Below are 21,629 nucleotides of genomic sequence, written 5' to 3' on the forward strand. Positions count from 1 at the left end.
GACCTTCATCACACAGATAAATATCAGATAGCGTAAAAATACCTGTAAATGACCTAATTTAGGACCATGATGTATTAACATGAAGCATCATCCCACCTCCGAGTGGGAATAGCAGGGGCTTGGTAAATGAAATATATATAGATACATCATACACAATACAATGATACCATAGTATTTATATAAACCCATATCACAGGTATGCGACGCCTGTGGTGTGAACAGTGTAAAGTCCACTGACCTACCCGAGTTATTTACCTATCACTAGTCAAAGGATTGTATAAAAGACACACAAGGCCTAGCATCCTCCAAAACAAACCGAGAGTTAGAGTAGAGAGCTAAAATTAGTTAGACTGCACCATACTGCTGTTTCGTCCTTCTGGGACTCTCGTCAGTGATGCTAAAGGTCTAAAGGTGGGGTCATCATTTGGCCACCCCCCCCCCCCCCCCTCCCCCACGCACTCCAATTTTTAAAAAATCACAATTTATAGAGGTATGAAAATGAACCACAATCACATAAACAGTGGACCTCCTTGCATAACACCAACTTGAGTGAAGGGGTAGCCTTACAAAATAGTTAATAATTTTCACAGGTTAATGTAAATTTAAAGATTAATTATAAAAGTTTACAGTGTATAGATATGCTGTTATTTTAATACCAAACATGTCATATCGACATACATAATGTAAGTGTAGGGATACATTTAAATAGAATAGCATGAAGAATTTTTGCAATTTTTACAATGTACACAATCATGTAAACTTGAATTAGTATAGCTGTAATTACCGTCTATATTTTATCCTTCTTTTCATTTATATATACTTTCTAGAGAATTAATTTGAGAAAATTTCAATACTGGTAAATTATTTTTTGGCATGTCAAACATTTTTAATGCATAATTTCCCCCTGATAAATGTTTAAACGTGAATTACTTATGACATCAACTCGGCGCAAACTTTAAGACATTGTACCCTGAACGAAAAATGATATTCAAATATGTTATTCTTTGTAACCACCAAAGAAGAATGTCGCAAACCGCATCAAAATCGTAAAATGGTAAAAAAGTAAATGGTTTTGAATCGTGTAAACCAGTTGTTAGAACCAAGTGTAAAGGTGGAGGTATTGTATGCCTATTCAAAACTTGGCTTCGGCCGTTTTTATCGGTATATTTAATAGAATTGGATAGTATTATGTGGGTCAGAATAGATGGAAAACTCTTCCAGGATAATAAAGATGTTTATATAGCTTTTTCATACATACCTCCAGACAGATCAGTTTTTTACGGTTCGTATGACCAGGACATTTTCCAGGTGTTAGAAAATGGAGTCGGTCACTATAGTAGTAAAGGCCATGTTTTTGTTATTGGTGATTTAAATAGTAGAACAGGAGCGGAACCTGATTATATAACATTTGATAGTCTGCATAACCGCATAAATAGTCTCGATGATGGTTTTATTTCTTATAATGAAGAGCAGACTGTTCCCATACGTAAATCTGAAGATGTACAACTTAATAGCTTTGGTCGTAATTTGATAGAGCTCTGTAAGTCAACTGGTTTAAAAATTATAAATGGCCGTACTTCTGGAGACAATAGCGGTAAGATAACGTTTTGTAATACTAATGGTACAAGTGTGATTGATTATGCGGTTACAGATTAATTTTCTAATGTTCAACATTTTTTAGTGGGCTGTTTTAATGAATTTTCATATCATGCCCCTATATATGTTTCATTAACATGCCTTAATATGACAAATAAGGATTGTAATTGCTGTTCAGATGAGAATAAGTATTCCTCTGTTTCCAGTGTAGTCTGGTCTGAGGAGGCCAATGATAACAGAACTATTCTGGAAAACATATTTCTGATTGAAAGATCTATTGATCAGCTAAACAACACCAAAGAAAGTATTGATAAATGCTTGGACAATGTTGTTCAATGTACGCGTTCGTTGTTTGATCAATTTTGTTTACGTAATCGTAAAATATTAAATTGTTCTTGCTCTTGTCATTGTGCCAATGTTAGTAAGACAAAAACTGATAAGCCATGGTTCAATGATCATTGCAAGAGGTTATATTCTAATTATAAGACTGTTTTATCTAATTTTAATAAAAACAGATCTTATGATAACGGGGTATGTCTATCTGAAGCTAAAAAATGTTATAAAGTGTGCGAGGCCAAGCTGAAGCGTGCCTATATACGAATGGAAGGTAACATGATGGAATTGCTAAAACGTAATAACCCCAAAGAATTTTACAGAACGTTTGCTAAGCGACGGGTTGGTGTCAATAGTGATCTAGTATTAGATAATTTTTATCAATATTCCAAGGGTCTCGCTGGACAGCCTACTCGTATGGAGTCCGACACTGATAGCGGCCTCGATGATAACGATAATGTTTTTCCTGAACTAGATCTGGATTTTAAATTAGTGGAAGTAGTCGACGCAATTAAAGGTCTATCCAGAAATAAGTCGGCTGGTATGGATATGATTCTTAATGAATATTTAATTGAATATAAGGACTATTTTGCTCCAGTTTTATTAAAATTATTCAATACCATTATGGAAGTTGGATATTTCCCCCAAGTCTGGGCACAGGGTGTAATTACTCCTTTGCATAAAAAAGGAGATAAAAACAATGTTAACAACTACAGGGGTATTACCCTAATTAGTCATGTAGCTAAGTTATTTACCAGTCTCTTGAATAGAAGATTGTTAGAATGGAGCGAATCTGAACATGTCGTTACAGATGCGCAATTTGGGTTTAAGCCTGGTTTTGGTACACGTGATGCAATATTTGCATTACATAGTTTAATCACAAATACTTTACAACAGAATAAAAAATTGTACTGCGTATTTGTCGATTATAGTAAAGCATTTGACAGTGTTTGTCACGATAAACTCTGGCTTAAATTGTGGAGAAGTGGAATTAGAGGTAGGTTGTTAAATGTAATTAAGTCAATTTATGATAATGTAAAATCCTGTACTAAATTAAGCGGGAAATTATCTGCTATGTTCGACTTGCATGTCGGACTTTTACAAGGGGAATCTTTATCGCCGATACTATATTCGCTCTTCGTTAATGATATGGAAAGTGCACTAATTAACTCTAATTGTCATAGCTACCAATTGCAACTTTTAAATTTATTTATTCTTATGTATGCTGATGATACAGTTTTATTCACTGAAGATGCTAATGATCTCCAAAATATGTTAGATTGTCTGCAAACCTATTCCGATAAATGGAATCTAACAGTTAACATAAATAAAACCAAAATTGTTGTTTTTAGAAAGAGCAAGCGTTTGACGCCTACCGAACATTGGACTTTTCAAGGGAAGGATATAGATGTAGTTGATACTTTTTGTTATTTGGGATTAGTTTTTAATTATAATGGAAGATTTACTGTGGCACACAATACATTAGCATCGCAGGGAAGGAAAGCTTATTATCTTCTCAAAAGTAGAATTAAAAATTATATGCTTAATGCCGAAACTAAATTATCACTATTCGATACATATGTGTCATGTATACTTAAGTATTGTTGTGAAGTATGGGGACATCACCCAGCACCTAAGATTGAAGCTGTACATCTTTTATTCCTTAAAGGATTACTAAACGTGAAGAAAACAGTCAATAGCTCCATGGTGTATTTTGAGACTGGTAGATATAGTTTACATGTACAACGAAAAATAATGATCATGAAGTATTGGTTAAAGTTGTTAAAGACAAATAATTGTATATTGAAGTCATGCTATGTGGCACTGCTAGAGCTCAATATTAAAAAGCCTAATTGTAAATTAAACTGGGTCTATGAGATAAAAGATGATTTATGTAGACATGGCTTTAATTACGTTTGGATTGCTCAAAATGTTAACAATGAAAAACACTTTTTAGAATTGTATACGCAACGCTTGCATGACATATTTATACAAGATTTACATAGTTCCTTAATAATTCTTCTAAGTGTCAAATTTATAAATATCTTGCGAATGACTTTGAACTTCAATATTACCTGACGAAATCTCTTAATTCCAAAACTAAACAGATTTTAAGTAAATATCGTATGCAGGCACACTCTCTTCATATTGAGTCCGGACGCTATAATGCAGTTCCGAGAGGTGAGCGAATTTGCACTGTGTGTAACAACAATGATATTGAAGACGAAATACATTTTATTTTATTATGTCCTGCGTATGTAGAATTAAGAATTAAATTTTTAAAGAAGTACTATTACAAACATCCTAGTGTATTCAAGCTAATAGAATTATTTTCATATAAAAATATTAAAACATTACGTAATTTGGGTAAATATTTGGTGCATGCAACAGATCAAAGAAACAATCTAATGAATTTATGAACCTATGCGGTATCGTCTATAGTGCTATATTGTACTTCATTATTTTTATGATATTAATGGTAATGAGTATTAATATTAATTTTGTACATGTATAAGGAATTATCCTCCGCCATCTTGGGACATTCTATTATTATGATTCTTGTATTATGTATTGATATATACCTATATGTTATATGACATTTGGTAAATGAAAAACTTGAAACTTGGAACTTGAGATATCGCACATCGAAGTACGCGATTAGCGTATCGGTCAGGCACTCTTCTGTCGATGACGTCACAGGTTGAACGGAGTAACTGTTATGGTGGCCAGTAGCATAGAGGACAGTGTGAACAGTAGCAACACAAACATGTCTGAATACGATCTGGACAGGAGATCTAAGGTTGTTGTATTTGGCGAATATTGCCGACAAGAAGTCGGAATCCAACAATATAAGTTTGAGCTTAAAAAAAAAGAAAAAAAGTGAAATTGACCGCTTGGTTAACACAGACTGGTGTAATAATCGGTCAATCACCAATAAATGTTTACCATTTCTTACTCATTACTAAAGAAAGGAACACAGCATCAACATTTTAAAATAAAATAATGTGCCATTTTATTCGCAAATTAATATTCAAATAAACATACCAACAATACAACAGTTCTCGATACTCTGGTTTGTGAGAAAAGACGATACACACACAGTACATAAATACAGTGGATTTATGCGTTATGTTCTATACAAAACCCGCTTCTAGTCATGAAGGACACTTAATTCAGAAAGTAATATATTATAATCATCATGATCTACAATAGACTAAATCTCTCTCCCGTATGAATACCAGTGTTGAAGTCTACAACAAACTTCTACATATACAGATTTTATCCCTTATTTTACATGTCATTGTCTCAGGAATTACGGACGATTAAATGCTTGAGAAAGATGTAATTTATATACGATCGTTGTCAGTGAAATTATATAAAAGTGATTCGCAACAATTATAATATAATTGATACTTTCTGTACAGGTATAAAGCATAGGTACTTATTAAAACCATCATTTTAGCTCAGTTTTTTATGATAAAAAACATACAATTTATTTCATCGTGACTAATCATAATTAATACTAAAACTTATAAACTCGCAATGATTTTCGTGTATGATTTTTAATTTTTTTTTATGTATTTTTTGTTATTATTTTTTTAATTGTGTCATTATCGTGAAGTGATCGAGATCCTTGTGGTTTTGCTTTCCATTCGTGTCGCATGTTATATCTTCACTTAAAAAGGGACTTTTAAAAGATGTATAAACATGTTCGGAGAATTACGAATTCTCAAGTTTGAGTGGGTTAGTATACCGCTAAACAATTACCAGGTGCGAAATTACGGTCCACAAGCTCGTCACATCTGTCACTGCACCACAGGTGTCTGTGATTTCTGGTGTTATAATCGGCACACGCCGATAATTGCTTGTGAGTTCACGCGTTTGGTTTCTGTGCACTTCAAAAAAGTTCCGATGATATGCTTTTACAGGTTGTACGTAAAATGAGCTTGAATCTTATTAAAAATTGCGTTTATACTATAGGGAATACATTTTCAAGTTGTTGAAATCAAACACATTATTTTTGGAATTCAGTGAGTTTCGTTTTCCTTACAAACGAAAAAATTCGTATCTCAAAGGTTTGTCTATAGAATAATTAACCTAAGTTACCTCAGAGACATATATGTCTCTGGTTACCTCATTCATATATATACCCATGATGTTGAAAATCTACTCTATGAATCGTGTCTGGGAGTTACTGATCTTTCATGGACACGTTTTATCAATTTCTGACAATTATCCAAAAATCACAAATAACGGTATCATTGCTGTTTTGGCTAATAAAAATTCAAAATGTTTAGCATTTATTTCACATCTTGTATGAATTGCATTTTAAACTTCTATTACTAGAAGTATTATAACCGATATCAATACTGGTACATTTGTATGTAACAAACCGGTCATGCCCTCATAATAAAGGCTATGTGATTTAAGTCGTTATAAACGGCCCGTTATTCAAATGTCATACATGTTACAACGACCCATTAAATTTTTTTTTTTTTAAATATACATGTTATATACGACCTGTTATAATAGAAAAAAAGTAAGATGATACACGTTGTATTTGGCCCGTTATAATAGAAAATTAGTAAGATGTTACATGTTGTATATGGCTCGTTATGAGAGAACATTAGAGAGATGCTATATGTTATATATGGCCCGTTATAAAAGAAAATTATATGTCCCTGGTTTCGGTAGCACTTGTTATTAACTAATTCACAAATATAACTCAGAGAGTTTATTCAGCACTTTCATTTTTGTTGTCTAATTCGCATTAATTGCAGGCACGTGTTCACGTTTGTTTCTATATATTTCCTATATGGCGGCTCCGATCGTGTTCAATCTGTGACGTCACAGGTCAGAGGTCACCAAAACGAGGTAATCGGCTTTGAGCTTCAGGTGCACGTGTGTTTTCGAGAAAAATCGCAATTACTCGGTAATGGGTCGGCCGATTTTGATGCGGTTTTCGGCATTCGTGTTTTTTCACTAAACCGAATAATATATTTTACTAAATAATTTCGTTCAGGGTACACTTTAGACTTTCATTGGGTATCAGCTAAGGCCATGAAATATAGAGTATGATTACAATTTGAGTTGACAGTGCTGAATACATTTTAAATTTTGTGAATTTTTTGCATGCTTTTCTAATTAAATTCATCACTATGTTACCTCATGTACATTATGTATGTCAACATGACAAATTTGGTATCAAAATAACAGTGAATTTATAAACAATAAACTGATATAATTGATTCGTAAATCCCCACCTTTAACAGTGTTGATTATAGGAGGCGACTAAAAGTCGATATAGATCAAACGAAAATTTGGTGGGGAGACTCAAAACACCCACAACGAAAAACTGATCATCAACAATATTACATTTGAAGACAAGACAAGACATTTATTTTCGGCATCTCTTCTGAACTTGAAATCAATAACACTCGCCTCATCATGTCAGTAATACACTAATCTCGATCTTTATTGTTAGAACACAAAGGGACGACTTACCTCTGGGAGTAGCATATCGTGAAATGTGTCTTTATTGACAGTAACATCATTTGTTTTCCTGATCACGGTGCAAACATTTCACTTTTTATCCGATATACAATGGCTTGCTCCGAATATAATCATTTCTGTATTAAATGTTGACAAACTGACGGACAAACTTACAACGCACGATGTCGAAAACAGCAGGTTTCTGAAGAATGTAAGCATTATCAGTGTGAAGTGAAAGTCGATTTTATTAATGATCCATATCACTTTATTGTCTATATATCGTTTCTCATTTCGAATTGTTGTAAACGTTTATTTAACCATATATGTCGGGCGCGGATCCAGGAATTTGAAAAGGGGGGGGGGGGGGGGGGGGGGGGGGGGGGTCCAGTAATTTAGTGGTAATGCAATCTTTCGGGAATGACCCCCAGAACCCCCCCCCCCCCCCCCCCCCCCCCCCCCCCTGGATCCGCTAGTTTATGTGTAATTCTATTGTCACAGGGACATGGTGGTTTTCGTTGTTTCGTTATTCCCTGTATACCTATTCAAATGTTTTCCCTTTCCTCTATTTATATCATTTATAGTTTAATCAACTGTCGGTTCGAGTGACGATTGTGTTCTTACTTGTTCAATACTACGTACAGCAATGTTACTGCCCTTTTTATCAGTTGAGACTTGTCCAGTTCTCCTCCTCGAAACTCCATTGGATACTCACTCCCTGCACACCTATCATAGCGACAAAATCAAAGACATAAACTAAACATTAAGTCTAGCTATTTGATTGGTATAGGGTAAAAAATACCGATAGCTAATTTGATGCATTTCTTTCGAAGATTACAGAGGAGCCACAGTCAAGTTTTGGGCCTGTCAATTTAACGATGACTACTTCATATTGTCATTTTGTTTTATCCACAAAATGGTGGTCGACTGAACATTAAATGCACCATCTTCATTTTCGTAATGACTATAAATAAAGCATTCTTTATTTCAGACAATAGAGATTTACCTGTCATGTATATAATGAATCGGATTAACCTCCCGAAGATTTTCCTATTAACTTTTTGTTTGTTTGACTAGGAACAATTTATTTCCTATGTATTAATGTCTTTTCTTCTATTTTCTCCCCTACTTGTTGTTTATCGGTGCATATTCCATTCAGCTCCTTCATATTTTTACAGGTACATGTACTTCAGAAAATATTTTTTATAAAATCACAATATAGTTGGTTACTGAATCCAACATTTCTATCCTGTTTTTCTCTTTAAAATTCTCTTTATTGACCACACTGAATCCAACATTTCTACCTGTTTTTCCCTTCAGAATTCTAATGTCCACACTGAATCCAACATTTCTATCCTGTTTTTCTCTTTAAAATTCTCTTTATTGACCACACTGAATCCAACATTTCTACCATTTTTTCCCTTCAGAATTCTAATGTCCACACTGAATCCAACATTTCTATCCTGTTTTTCTCTTTAAAATTCTCTTTATTGACCACACTGAATCCAACATTTCTACCGTTTTTCCCTTCAGAATTCTAATGTCCACACTGAATCCAACATTTCTATCCTGTTTTTCCCTTTAGAATTCTTCTTATTTGCCACCATGCATCCAACATGCCCATCCTATTTCCATTTAAATTCTCTTTGTGTTATTTTCTACTTAGTCACACCCCATCTTGTTTCAGGTTTTTCAATGTGCTACTACAATATTACAAAATTACTTTCCCAACCGGGAGACAGAGAGAAATCAAACACAACTGATATGTTTTATATTTTATTCATAATTAATATGCACATACCCATATACATATCATACTTTGTATAAAAAGCAACTGATATATAGCAAATGTATAGTAGGTTTGTATATAGCCAACAAAATGCTATAACAAAGGTTTACCAACGCATTAGTGAAAACGTTTATCTGTAAAGAAATGTACTTAAAAACTGACCTGCTTACTTCTTCTGCAAACAAACAATTAACATGGTTTCAAAATCCACTGTAGCATCATTTATCGGTCAACTTCTTATATAAGTCAATATTGACTTCAACTATTTAACTAGAAGGTACATGTACACTGTACATATACAATTAAATGGGATTTTCGGGGTACAGTTTGTTTTTTGTAGTTGTAGTTTTCAACTGTAATTAGGAGAATGTCCTTTCAGAACACTTAATCCTGGCTTGTACATGGCAATCAATGAAATTAACCATATTTACAACCTGCAATGATTACTTACACTTAAGGAAACTTCATTTTTATTTTTGAAATGAAACATTTTTGTAATTAAGAGAATGTCCTTTCAGAACACTAGTCCTGGCTTGTATACTACATTTTAGCAACTGACCACAATTATAAGTTGAAATGGTTTATAAAACTATGGTATAAACTTAAGGAAATCTTATTTGTAAAAATGGAATAGTTTTGTTTTGCAAAACACTTTTTTCAAATAGGATCATGAATTAAAATTACCGTCACCCTCATAGATGTCCTGTGTTACATCAACTGTAAAGATATCTATCCATTGTATTGATCTGAAATATTCAATAATGAAGGCTTATATACATTGTAAATGATTGATGGGTGTATATACAATCTACTAATAGTTGGGGAGAGGGCGTTAATAATGATGGTGTAACTTGTGTCCAATCCTCTGTCTCTTTTTTGGCAAATAAGTGTTTCAATCTAAATCAAGTTGTGTGAACTGTATGAGATCATCATAATTACAAATGAATATTTTCAATTATGGACTTCAGCAAGGCTAACATGTAAGTGTATAGTACTATTTAATGAAGTACTATAGCCTTGTTCATTCCCAGATTGTTTTTTAGAAAGTAGTAGGCTAACTAATGCATACACTGATGTTCATATAAAACTTTTTTTTTCCATTCTTAAAATTAACAACTTTTTTTTCATGGCTATATATGTTTTAACATTTCTCACACTTTTGCTATTTCATGTTGATTAAAACTCTATTTAAAATAAAAACTGAGTTACTGACAGCAGGAACTATTAGATGGAACAGTCAGACTTAATACTCTTGGTTTGGTTTATTTTGTTTACAAACGTCCTATTAACAGCCAGGGTCATTTAAGGACGTGCCAGGTTTTGGAGGTGGAGGAAAGCCGGAGTACCCAGAGAAAAACCACCGATTGCGACCTACGGTCAGTACCTGGCAACTACCCAACGTAGGTTTCAAACTCGCAACCAAGAGGTGGAGGCCAGGGCTAGTGGTAAAGTGTTGACACCTTAACCACTCTTACCTACAATTATGAATTCATTTACACCAAGTGAGCAATAACATTTACAGCCTGATAAATTCTACTTGTGTTTTGTAGGTTTACATAAATGCCAAGCAAATGCAGCCACAAATAAGGAAATCTGTAAACTATTTGAATTTCATTTCTTGTGAATAAATCATTATAATAGATCTCTGTCACATGTGAGTGTGGTATTTACTGTTAATAAAGACTAACACATTTATCAAAATGTTTTGTTTTCAATACAATGTACATATACACAATGTTTTGTATTCAATACAATGTACATGTATGCTTTGGACAAGATATAATATATCAAATAACACAATCTTCGGTGACTTGATGAAAAGAGATGGCAAAAACCTAAAGGAAATCTAGCTACAGTATTAAATATTCTTAGTATGAATCTTGCTACAGCCAAATTCAGTTTAATGGGGAACTTTGTTTAATGAAATTGGTAGTTAAATTTTAAGTGATGTTGTATGGTTAAAACATATCAATTTTTAATATAAATCATTTTACTTTTTTAATATTAAAAGTATAAAGAATTCTTACGTTCAAAACCAACTGTTTTGAAATTTAAACTTTCTGTATGAATCTATCCTCATGAAATAATTTCTGTTAAATCTAGAGAATAAAACATACTATAATGGTTAATTAAAATAAACATATCCATAAAATAAATGCTATAATTAGACACTTATGGTTTGTTAAGGTTCCTCCTTTTAGCTCATCAACAAATATACTTGAGACATTAATATCAGATCTAATTATGAAACACTTCATCTATCAAATGTATATTTATTAAATGGTGCCTAAGACTACATACTAGAACTAGCCAAACCCCATGCAAATGTACTGATGTTTACCATGTCAAGTATGTGTCACATTCCAAATGGTAAAGAAAAATAGCATAAAAATACAGTCAGGAACTGATACACAGCTCCAAGAAAATAAAACCTTACAGCCTTTCTTTGTATCATACAAACACCATAAGATAACAAACATATACATCCAGGTTCAGTAAAATCTATCAAATTATATTCCACTATATACATATTGGCAAAGTGAAATATCAAATATGTCACATCTTATATAAATTGAATATAAAAGAAAAAACATATTCTTATTTATTAATTGGCAAATGAATGATCACTCAAATACTCTTGTTTAAAAAATGCATTTAAAATCCTTTTTAATCATAGTACAATCTTATACAAATGTTCCATTGAAAAAGTGCTACATATGTATGTTCAAGTGCTAGGAAATGTGTGAAACAGTTTATGACAAATGGATGATTATGGTAAAGTATGTGTAAGAATGTCAATGAAGTTGATAAAAGTGATGGATTAAATTCTGGCCACAGCCTTTTCCCTATATATAGCCAGACAATTAGTAAAATGTTGGCCATGACCATTGATCTAGACTGATACCAAGTCAAATACTGGCCATGACCTTAACCTAGACTGATATGAGGTCAAATACTGGCCATAATATTAGATTTAGACTGATACAAGGTCAAATGCTGGCCATGACCTTTAACCTTGACTGATATGAGGTCAAATACTGGCCATAACATTAATATTAGATTTAGACTGATACAAGGTCAAATGCTGGCCATGACCTTTAACCTTGACTGATACAAAGTCAAATACTGGCCGTGACCTTTGACCTAGACCGATACAAGGTTGATTCAGGCTGAGATAGAGTCAAATCCTGGCAGTGACCTTTGATTCAGCTGAGATAGTATAAAATCTTTAATCTTTTTAAAGTGACCTTTAATCAATACTGATACGAGGTCACATCATTAGTCTGGTACAATTATAGGGTTAAAATGAAGAATATGATCAGAAAATGATATACTGTGATGGTAAATCTTTATGCTGTATATATGATGGTGATTTTCACATAAATCATAAATGTCATTTCATAAAAAGGTTCACATAATGATACCAAAGAAAAACAATATTAAGATTAAATCCAGCATATTATTAAAATCTATTGTCTGAATTTCACCAGGACTGCCCAGGTTGTGAACAATTTTTAACATGGAATAGATGAGAAATTTACAAAAAGGATATACTTGTATGTACAACAATGGAAAACAGGATGAGATCCAATTGGAAAAGTTTTGGTAAGGAAAATCAACACGTTGAACAGAAAAAATTAACAACAGATTTGTATCGTTACCAAAACACACGGTTGATACAGAAAACTGTGAATAAATTGGCAGCACTGAATATGAAGGATATGGTAATATCAACGTGAAGTGTTTATATCCACAGATATAGCTCAATCATTACCTCTGTGAGATTTATAGGGAAAGTGAAAGTGGAAATATTACTTTGTATTGACAACAAATTTATCTGTCAATACCTTGTCTGATGAGATTAGAAATGGTAATGTATATACATTATACTTATATAGATATCAGAGACTCGTAATGCCCTCTTTCTAAAAATATGTTGGTTTATCTAATTTTAGTGTATATATTATGTTAGAAAGAATGGTATTTTATGAAACTGTTACTAGTGTTGTCAGTTTAGGAGTAAATGTTGTTCTGTTGGTATATCTTTGCCACCAGGTCAATAATTAGTAGTATCAGTTGATATCATTTCTTCTCTTTCCTAATGGAGTCTTCATTAATGCAGTGATGAATTAGTTGTAAAATAAAAGACCCGATACACATTGTACATATCTGCCTTAAAGGACACACGTACTCCTTGTAAAAAATGAACACAAAACTGTTAAACTGTATCAATCAATTTAAACATCCTGAGAAGGTAAACCATTTTAACTTTAAATCAACTATAGAGTACAAACATCTGAAGATTTGTGTTCTGTAAATTCCCTTGAAGAGGTACACAAATGGTTTTCATGCTTCTTGCACTGTAAACATATTGCACTAGTATCTATACATTATATCTATTGCGTGTGATGCAGGAGTGAAAAGTCATCATTGATGTATCTGTTAAAGTTGATGCCGAGGTAAAATTTCATTACGTAAATATTTACAATACTTTAACAATGCCATTCAACAGGATTTGAAAAAAGACATCTTCGGTATAATTTTTGTAGTTCATGTACTGCAACAAAATGAAATTTCAGGTTGGAAAACATGATTAATGGATTGTATTATCATATCATCAGAGTGATTTTGGTTGTGTTCAATTTGTAAATTACTCTCTCAGTAAAAAGCACTATTATTACTTTTAATCCTGGATGTACAATGAGTGATAAGTTACTGCCTCTATCTACTTGCATCAATGTAGCACGTTCATTCCCCTGTTTCCTCTATTGACTTCATACAAAGCCCCATGGCAGGACCAGTAATACTGGCATGTACACAAGTTATTTAAACTACGCATTACACTATCATATGTTTATAAAAAATATGAAAAACAGATGGTATGGTGTTGCTGAATTATCAAAATATACCACCACAATGTGAACCACTTTTCTCAAAAAATACTTCAATCATTTCAATTTAAGAATCAGAAAAAGCTGAATAAATTCCATTGATTAAGTTTTTTGAACAATAGTTCGGGAGCAAATTGCTTAATTTTGCATAAACAATCGCCAATTTACATAATGGCTCCTTATTTTTAGTGTAACTGTTCCTTAAGTAAATGACCAGATTTTTGGAAAATTTCCAATGATATTGTAAACCGCTTTCGTCAAATAACACCCATCCATAATTTTTCATTTTTAAATCAGTTAAATTTTTCATTTTTAAATCAGTTAAAAGCTTAATACATTTTATATTCCTTGATCATGTTTAATTACAAACAATTTTGAAAAATGTTAATTAAATCATGCATGAAAATGGAGACCTGCACAAATACAAAAGATGCACGCTACATCGATCCCAAAACTGTTGGCTTACTTATCCCTCTGTTTTAAGTCCCTGTTTTAATGTACTTCCATAGTTCAGTTTTAAAATACTGATTGATGTTTATAACTTTTTACACTTCAAACAAATGATAGCTTGTTTAAGATGCACTCACAGTAACCATATCTTAGTACATAAACAATTGATATCAAAACCAACTAACTAATTGTCAAAAATTAAATAAAATTGATAGAAATTTGAAAATAAAATACAACAGTTAATTCACATGAATTTACAATGCATCCACAATTTTAAACAGAAAATTAATATAATTAAATGAGATTGTTTTCTATGTTGGCATGAATATATTTTTAAATCAGACTAAATTTTTTACAGGAAGATCTCAAATGAACTTTTAATACAAATAGATGAAGAATGGAAAGGATTGTGCTCTCAATATTCATCATTATATTTCTGATGTGATTTACAGGGTATCATCTTGGAAGTTATACATTTTACATAGAAATCTAATGTGTCAGTGGTATGAAATGTATTACACTTGAGTGGTACATGTATCGGTCAATTGTCATCGACGGAAGATGATGGAGTTACTCCCCTTTGATTGAAGTACAAGTCTGACTTTGTATGAGTAACTAACACCATTACGTAGCCATGGTTTTACTATGAAGAAATGCGTTTTTTTTTTTTTTTTCAAATAACTACAAATTTATGTAAATGATTTTTCGAATGTAATATAGGCCAGCAGACACTATTTTCTTAATATATATTGACAAGGTTACATATTGTTACCAGGTTGTGTAAATGTGTGATTGTTAGCGAGGAAGATTTTGATGGTGTAAAGGTGATTGTGTAAGAAATTGTAAATAATTACTTTTGTGAATGTGAGAAATAGTATGTGTGAGTGTAAATGTTCGAGATATTGTAAATAAACATGAGAAAAATTAATGAGTGGGTTTGAGGGAGCGAAAATGTGAAGAGTAGGACAGTGAGTGGGTTTGAGGGTGTATGAGGATGTGTGGGAGTAGGACAGTGAGTGGGTTTGAGGGTGTATGAGAATGTGTGGGAGAAGGACAGTGAGTGGGTTTGAGGGTGTATGAGAATGTGTGGGAGTAGGACAGTGAGTGGGTTTGAGGGTGTATGAGGATGTGTGGGAGTAGGACAGTGAGTGGGTTTGAGGGTGTATGAGAATGTGTGGGAGTAGGACAGTGAGTGGGTTTGAGGGTGTATGAGAATGTGTGGGAGTAGTGAGTGAGTTTGAGGGTGTATGAGAATGTGTGAGAGTAGGACAGTGAGTGGGTTTGAGGGTGTATGAGAATGTGTGGGAGAAGGACAGTGAGTGGGTTTGAAGGTGTATGAGAATGTGTAGGAGTAGGAGAGTGAGTGGGTTTGAGGGTGTATGAGAATGTGTGGGAGTAGGACAGTGAGTGGGTTTGAGGGTGTATGAGAATGTGTGGGAGTAGGAGAGTGAGTGGGTTTGAGGGTGTATGAGAGGAGTAGGAGAGCGAGTGGTAGGAGTAGGAGAGCGAGTGGGTTTGAGGGTGTATGAGAATGTGTAGGAGTAGGACAGTGAGTGGGTTTGAGGGTGTATGAGAATGTGTGGGAGTAGGACAGTGAGTGGGTTTGAGGGTGTATGAGAATGTGTGGGAGTAGGAGAGTGAGTGGGTTTGAGGGTGTATGAGAATGTGTGGGAGTAGGAGAGTGAGTGGGTTTGAGGGTGTATGAGAATGTGTGGGAGAAGGACAGTGAGTGGGTTTGAGGGTGTATGAGAATGTGTGGGAGTAGGACAGTGAGTGGGTTTGAGGGTGTATGAGAATGTGTGGGAGTAGGACAGTGAGTGGGTTTGAGGGTGTATGAGAATGTGTGGGAGTAGGACAGTGAGTGGGTTTGAGGGTGTATGAGAATGTGTGGGAGTAGGACAGTGAGTGGGTTTGAGGGTGTATGAGATGTGTGGGAGTAGGACAGTGAGTGGGTTTGAGGGTGTATGAGAATGTGTGGGAGTAGGACAGTGAGTGGGTTTGAGGGTGTATGAGAATGTGTGGGAGTAGGACAGTGAGTGGGTTTGAGGGTGTATGAGAATGTGTGGGAGTAGGACAGTGAGTGGGTTTGAGGGTGTATGAGAATGTGTGGGAGTAGGAGAGTGAGTGGTTTTGAGGGTGTATGAGAATGTGTAGGAGTAGGACAGTGAGTGGGTTTGAGGGTGTATGAGAATGTGTGGGAGTAGGACAGTGAGTGGGTTTGAGGGTGTATGAGAATGTGTGGGAGTAGGAGAGTGAGTGGGTTTGAGGGTGTATGAGAATGTGTGGGAGTAGGAGAGTGAGTGGGTTTGAGGGTGTATGAGAATGTGTAGGAGTAGGACAGTGAGTGGGTTTGAGGGTGTATGAGAATGTGTGGGAGTAGGACAGTGAGTGGGTTTGAGGGTGTATGAGAATGTGTGGGAGTAGGAGAGTGAGTGGGTTTGAGGGTGTATGAGAATGTGTGGGAGTAGGACAGTGAGTGGGTTTGAGGGTGTATGAGAATGTGTGGGAGAAGGACAGTGAGTGGGTTTGAGGGTGTATGAGAATGTGTGGGAGTAGGACAGTGAGTGGGTTTGAGGGTGTATGAGAATGTGTGGGTGTAGGACAGTGAGTGGGTTTGAGGGTGTATGAGAATGTGTGGGAGTAGGACAGTGAGTGGGTTTGAGGGTGTATGAGAATGTGTGGGAGTAGGACAGTGAGTGTGTTTGAGGGTGTATGAGAATGTGTGGGAGTAGGACAGTGAGTGGTTTTGAGGGTGTATGAGAATGTGTGGGAGTAGGAGAGTGAGTGGGTTTGAGGGTGTATGAGAGGAGTAGGACAGTGAGTGGTTTTGAGGTTGCATAAGAATATATTGTATATGGGAATAAAGGTGGGAAAGTGAATAATAATGTACATGATATATCTGGAGATTACTCTGTGAGTGTATGACATATGATTAATGTGTTAAATTATCACAGATGACAAATTACTTAAGTTTCAAATTTTGTTAAATTATAACAAGACAGATTAAATAATAAAAAAAATGATTAAATAAATGAAAAAATAACAATGAAATGCCTGCAACCTACACAGATTATAGCCAAGGGAGGTAATCAATGTTGATCAGTTACACAAATGATAAAATCTCTCGCATTATCCACAGGTATCCCGTATCAGGATATATATTTACAGTACAGGTGTTAGCAACCATATCTAGGTATATGAACTGTCTAAATAAATGGAAGTGAAAATATTCATAGTAGAAAGTATTCCATTATCATAATAAAAACGTTTATAAAAACCGATGTGTGGTTTAATATAAAACCAGTTATTTTGTTAAACATCAAGATGATCTTATCAGATATCCACACATATTTTCAATTTGTAAATTGAAGCACTTTGATCACCAACCTGTGATAAAACTTAGCGTTCACAAATATCTCAATAATGGTAAATAACATGGAACACTAAAATGATCTAGTTTAGAGGAGAACACATTTACTTACTTTAAGAATAATTTGTTTCCGAAGGCCTAATGTATGGCCGAAAGTATGATTCAGGTAAAATGTAATTATAGGTCAAATCACCTGTTCAATAGATATACAAACACCTGTTCAATACACCAAAACACTTATTCAAGTTAAAGAAACCTTCATCAGGAGACTTTTTGTTTCCTACAGAAGCTGAAGCATGATGATTGTGAGAACACTGGGACTCAGTTGGAGAACACTGAAGACTAGGTAGAAGGGTTGGGGGGGGGGGGGGGGGTTAGTCTGATGACAAAATCATGTTTTATAGATACGTATGACGTCCTTAATCTCCTGTCGACATATAGGACACAGGCCACCTTTACGCTGCTTCACCTGTATTGCACATTCAAAGCACATGCATAGATGTCCACACGTGTAGAGCGCTGCATTCACCTGTCGCTCGTAACACACAGTACATTCATCGCGCACCTCACTGTCGCCATTATCGTTAGGTGTATTAGGCATTGACACAGGTTGTTTCTGGACGTTGTCCATCGGTCCTGGTGACATCTGAGCCAGTGTTGCTGCGGGTACGCTGTAGCTTCGCAGCATGTGAGGCTGTGTACTCTGATTGGCTGGCACTCCTGATTGGTCGACATTTGAGTGGGTCATGTTCGCCAGGTTCTGTGCTTGTGGTTGTTGATCCCTGGGAGGTAACATGACGGTAAGGGAGTTCTGAGCCCCTAGGTAAGAGGTGGATCGGGGACGGGGTGGCACAGGCGGTAAGTGGACAGTAGTTCCTACAAAACACATGTAAAATCTCAATTAATCCTACATACAGAATTCTCATAATACGCTACTGTTAACAAATTTAAATGAATATAAATCCATCTAGGCCTTAGTCTATAATTGTAGGTTACAATTTTTTTTTTTTTATACTCTCATTATCAAAATATTATTTACATTTTTTTAAAAGTTACTTGACAGTCTTTGTCAATATGCAGATGACAACTTACCCAAAGGGCGTATTTTCTGGACGTTTCCGTAGACATCAAAGAAGATCCAAAGTGGCAAGGTTCTGTCTACATGAAGTAGGGTGCTAACTCGCTGGTTGTTACGAGAGTACTTCAGCTCTCCTATAACATACAATGTACAACTTAACATGAATTCTACTACAGGGTTCATGATTTGGTACTTAAAATTGGTACAATATATCATTCCTCGAAGAGAATATGATATATCAAAAGTAGGAAACCAATTATAAGAATGGCCGATTTTATTATAATCTCATTATTTACTATAGACATGCTATTTTTGTAACAGTGCATGCATGTTAGAACTACTTCCCCAATTTTCACAGAATATTCAATGGTTATTTCTACCACAATACCCTGTGTTATTCAACTCTCAGACCACCAGTTAATCATTACAGCTGTTGATTAACAATCTGTTTATACCACACGTGGTATAAACTCTGTACGCATTTTGATTGGCTGACACGGTGAACTTTGACTCAAGCTGCAATTGTTATTGACGTCATCAATAATCTAATGACGTCACATCACCGGGTCCCGGACGTCACCAGTACACTTTATTTGCATACGCGAAATTATACTTGGCCACGTTTCCCTTTGGTTCAAGCCGATATTATTGTGGTAGAAACAGGTCACATGACTCGAAATTGTTGGATATGGAATTTATTTCACACTCGTAAGTTATTTTTTAAAAGTTGCAAAAAACACTCGCTAAAGCTCGTGTCTTTTGTAACTTTTAAAAAATAACTTACGAGTGTGAAATAAATTCCATATCCAACAACCACTCGTTGTGTAACCTCTATATATACAATGTATATCACTTATTGAACAACATAATAAAAATTATGGATGTTGCAGCAACTTTATCTACAAATTTACTTCCAGGCCAACATCAATTTATCCAGTAGTAAACCCCTGCTCACAAATATTAACCGCCTTCTGCATTTATGCTTATTGATAAATTTTAAAACAGCAAGCTCAAAGTAGTTTACAAACAAGGCAAGCAGTACCCAAACTTTATTACTTCACTTTTCCGCAAGGAGAGGGCCGGGTTTGAGAATGTATACGGTAATACAAAACACACACTCATCAATCAGGTACAAACAACTGATCCAGACTAACCCATATTCTGGTCAGTCTAAACAAATTCAAAGCTGTATGCAGTACTTAAGTGTATCTATCATTTCCAGCTTCTTCATGAAACAGAACAACTGAATTATTACCCATGAATGAAACAGCCACGTGAAACAGTAAACTGTTAACGGTATATATGTTCTCAGAGAATGATCTAACTGTCAATCTATCCCAGCATGCTACTGGCCAAATATCATGATATGGGCCTATATTGGTTAATTAATGAGATAAAAGAAGTCCTTTACTATTTTTACACGACTCCTGTCACCTTAAGAGAAAGTCAAGGTCAATTATATGTGCATTTGTGGCCTTTGATCACAATCCTAAAGAACAGACTAATATACAGATGTATCTCCCACTATTAAAACATCCTAAAGAACAGGATATAGGCAGTATATATATACGTTCCCCGCCATATATACCGTATTTGACCTAATAAGGGCGCAGGGTGTGGGTAATTGACAGTGGGGGCACCCTTATTAAGATTAGTTATTCTTAAGTTTTATGAAACAGATTATACCTTATAGCAGAATACGGAAGGCTGTGGAAACGGTAAAATATTCAGTCATAAAAATATTCCAGGTGAAGATATCTAATCATTATCATATACATGTATTAAGCTTAAACATCACTTGAATATTCCTGTAAACTTGTAAACCATGCCAGCTGTTCTTTAGATCAGAGAACGTGTATTCGACCATTTATGTTCAAATGGAACTCTTTTGTGTTCTATTTATAGACACAGGTGATTTCCCAGATCATATCAGACATCGTTTTCTTTGACCTAATAATTGATTTACAACGTCTTTAACTAGCTTTCTGTTCTAAACAAAAGTTATTTATCAACAAGAATGAAGTCATTTACTTTATCTTCAAATAAAGATGGTAAGTTATTATTTTTACATTATTGGTATGTGTGTTTAGTTTCGGGTGCTCTTTGCACTGACATGTCATCTGTAGGAATAGACAAAATGTGGCGAAAACTTGTGTTCCAGTTACTTAATTTGCTGAAGAAAATTGAACACATAGGGGCGCCCTTATTAGGTCAAATACGGTACTTGCAAAATATCATGATCCTGGCCTCCTAATAAAATGAGAAGAAATAAGGTCATCAATTTGAACAAACTTGGTAGCAAAATTTTATCAAACATCCTAATGAATAAATAAGGAACAGGATACAGGCAGTGTTTACAACTCCTGCAATTCAAACATCCTAATGAACAGGATACAGGCAGTGTTTACAACCCCTGCAATTCAAACATCCTAATGAACAGGATACAGGCAGTGTATATACAACTCCTGTAATTCAAACATCCTAAAGAACAGGATACAGGCAGTGTTTACAACTCCTGCAATTCAAACATCCTAATGAAGAGGATACAGGCAGTGTATACATCTCCTGTAATTCAAACATCCTAAAGAACAGGATACAGGCAGTGTATACAACTCCTGTAATTCAAACATC

General features: G+C 34.7%; 2 protein-coding genes across 3 annotated transcripts in view; both read right to left on the reverse strand.

The window, feature by feature from the left end:
- Positions 1 to 15,181: 15,181 nt before the first annotated feature.
- On the reverse strand, positions 15,182 to 17,737 carry LOC117338974 (adhesive plaque matrix protein-like). Its single transcript, XM_033900339.1, has 3 exons — positions 17,722 to 17,737; positions 16,260 to 17,449; positions 15,182 to 15,981 (listed from the first exon to the last, which is right to left on the reverse strand). The coding sequence occupies exons 1-3, from the start codon at positions 17,735 to 17,737 to the stop codon at positions 15,475 to 15,477; spliced, it is 1,713 nt and encodes a 570-aa protein (XP_033756230.1). The 3' UTR covers positions 15,182 to 15,474.
- Positions 16,875 to 21,629, reverse strand: part of LOC117338781 (protein neuralized-like) — a 64,742-nt gene continuing 59,987 nt past the window's right edge. For both annotated transcript variants that reach the window (XM_033900110.1, XM_033900109.1), the window contains 2 exons: positions 19,013 to 19,132; positions 16,875 to 18,796 (listed from right to left, as the gene is read on the reverse strand). In XM_033900110.1, the coding sequence (XP_033756001.1) occupies positions 18,312 to 18,796; positions 19,013 to 19,132 (605 nt within the window). In that variant the 3' untranslated portion in view covers positions 16,875 to 18,311. The remainder of the gene's footprint in view (positions 18,797 to 19,012; positions 19,133 to 21,629) is intronic.

Source organism: Pecten maximus, chromosome 12, assembly GCF_902652985.1.
Source record: "Pecten maximus chromosome 12, xPecMax1.1, whole genome shotgun sequence".
Lineage (NCBI taxonomy): Eukaryota > Metazoa > Mollusca > Bivalvia > Pectinida > Pectinidae > Pecten > Pecten maximus.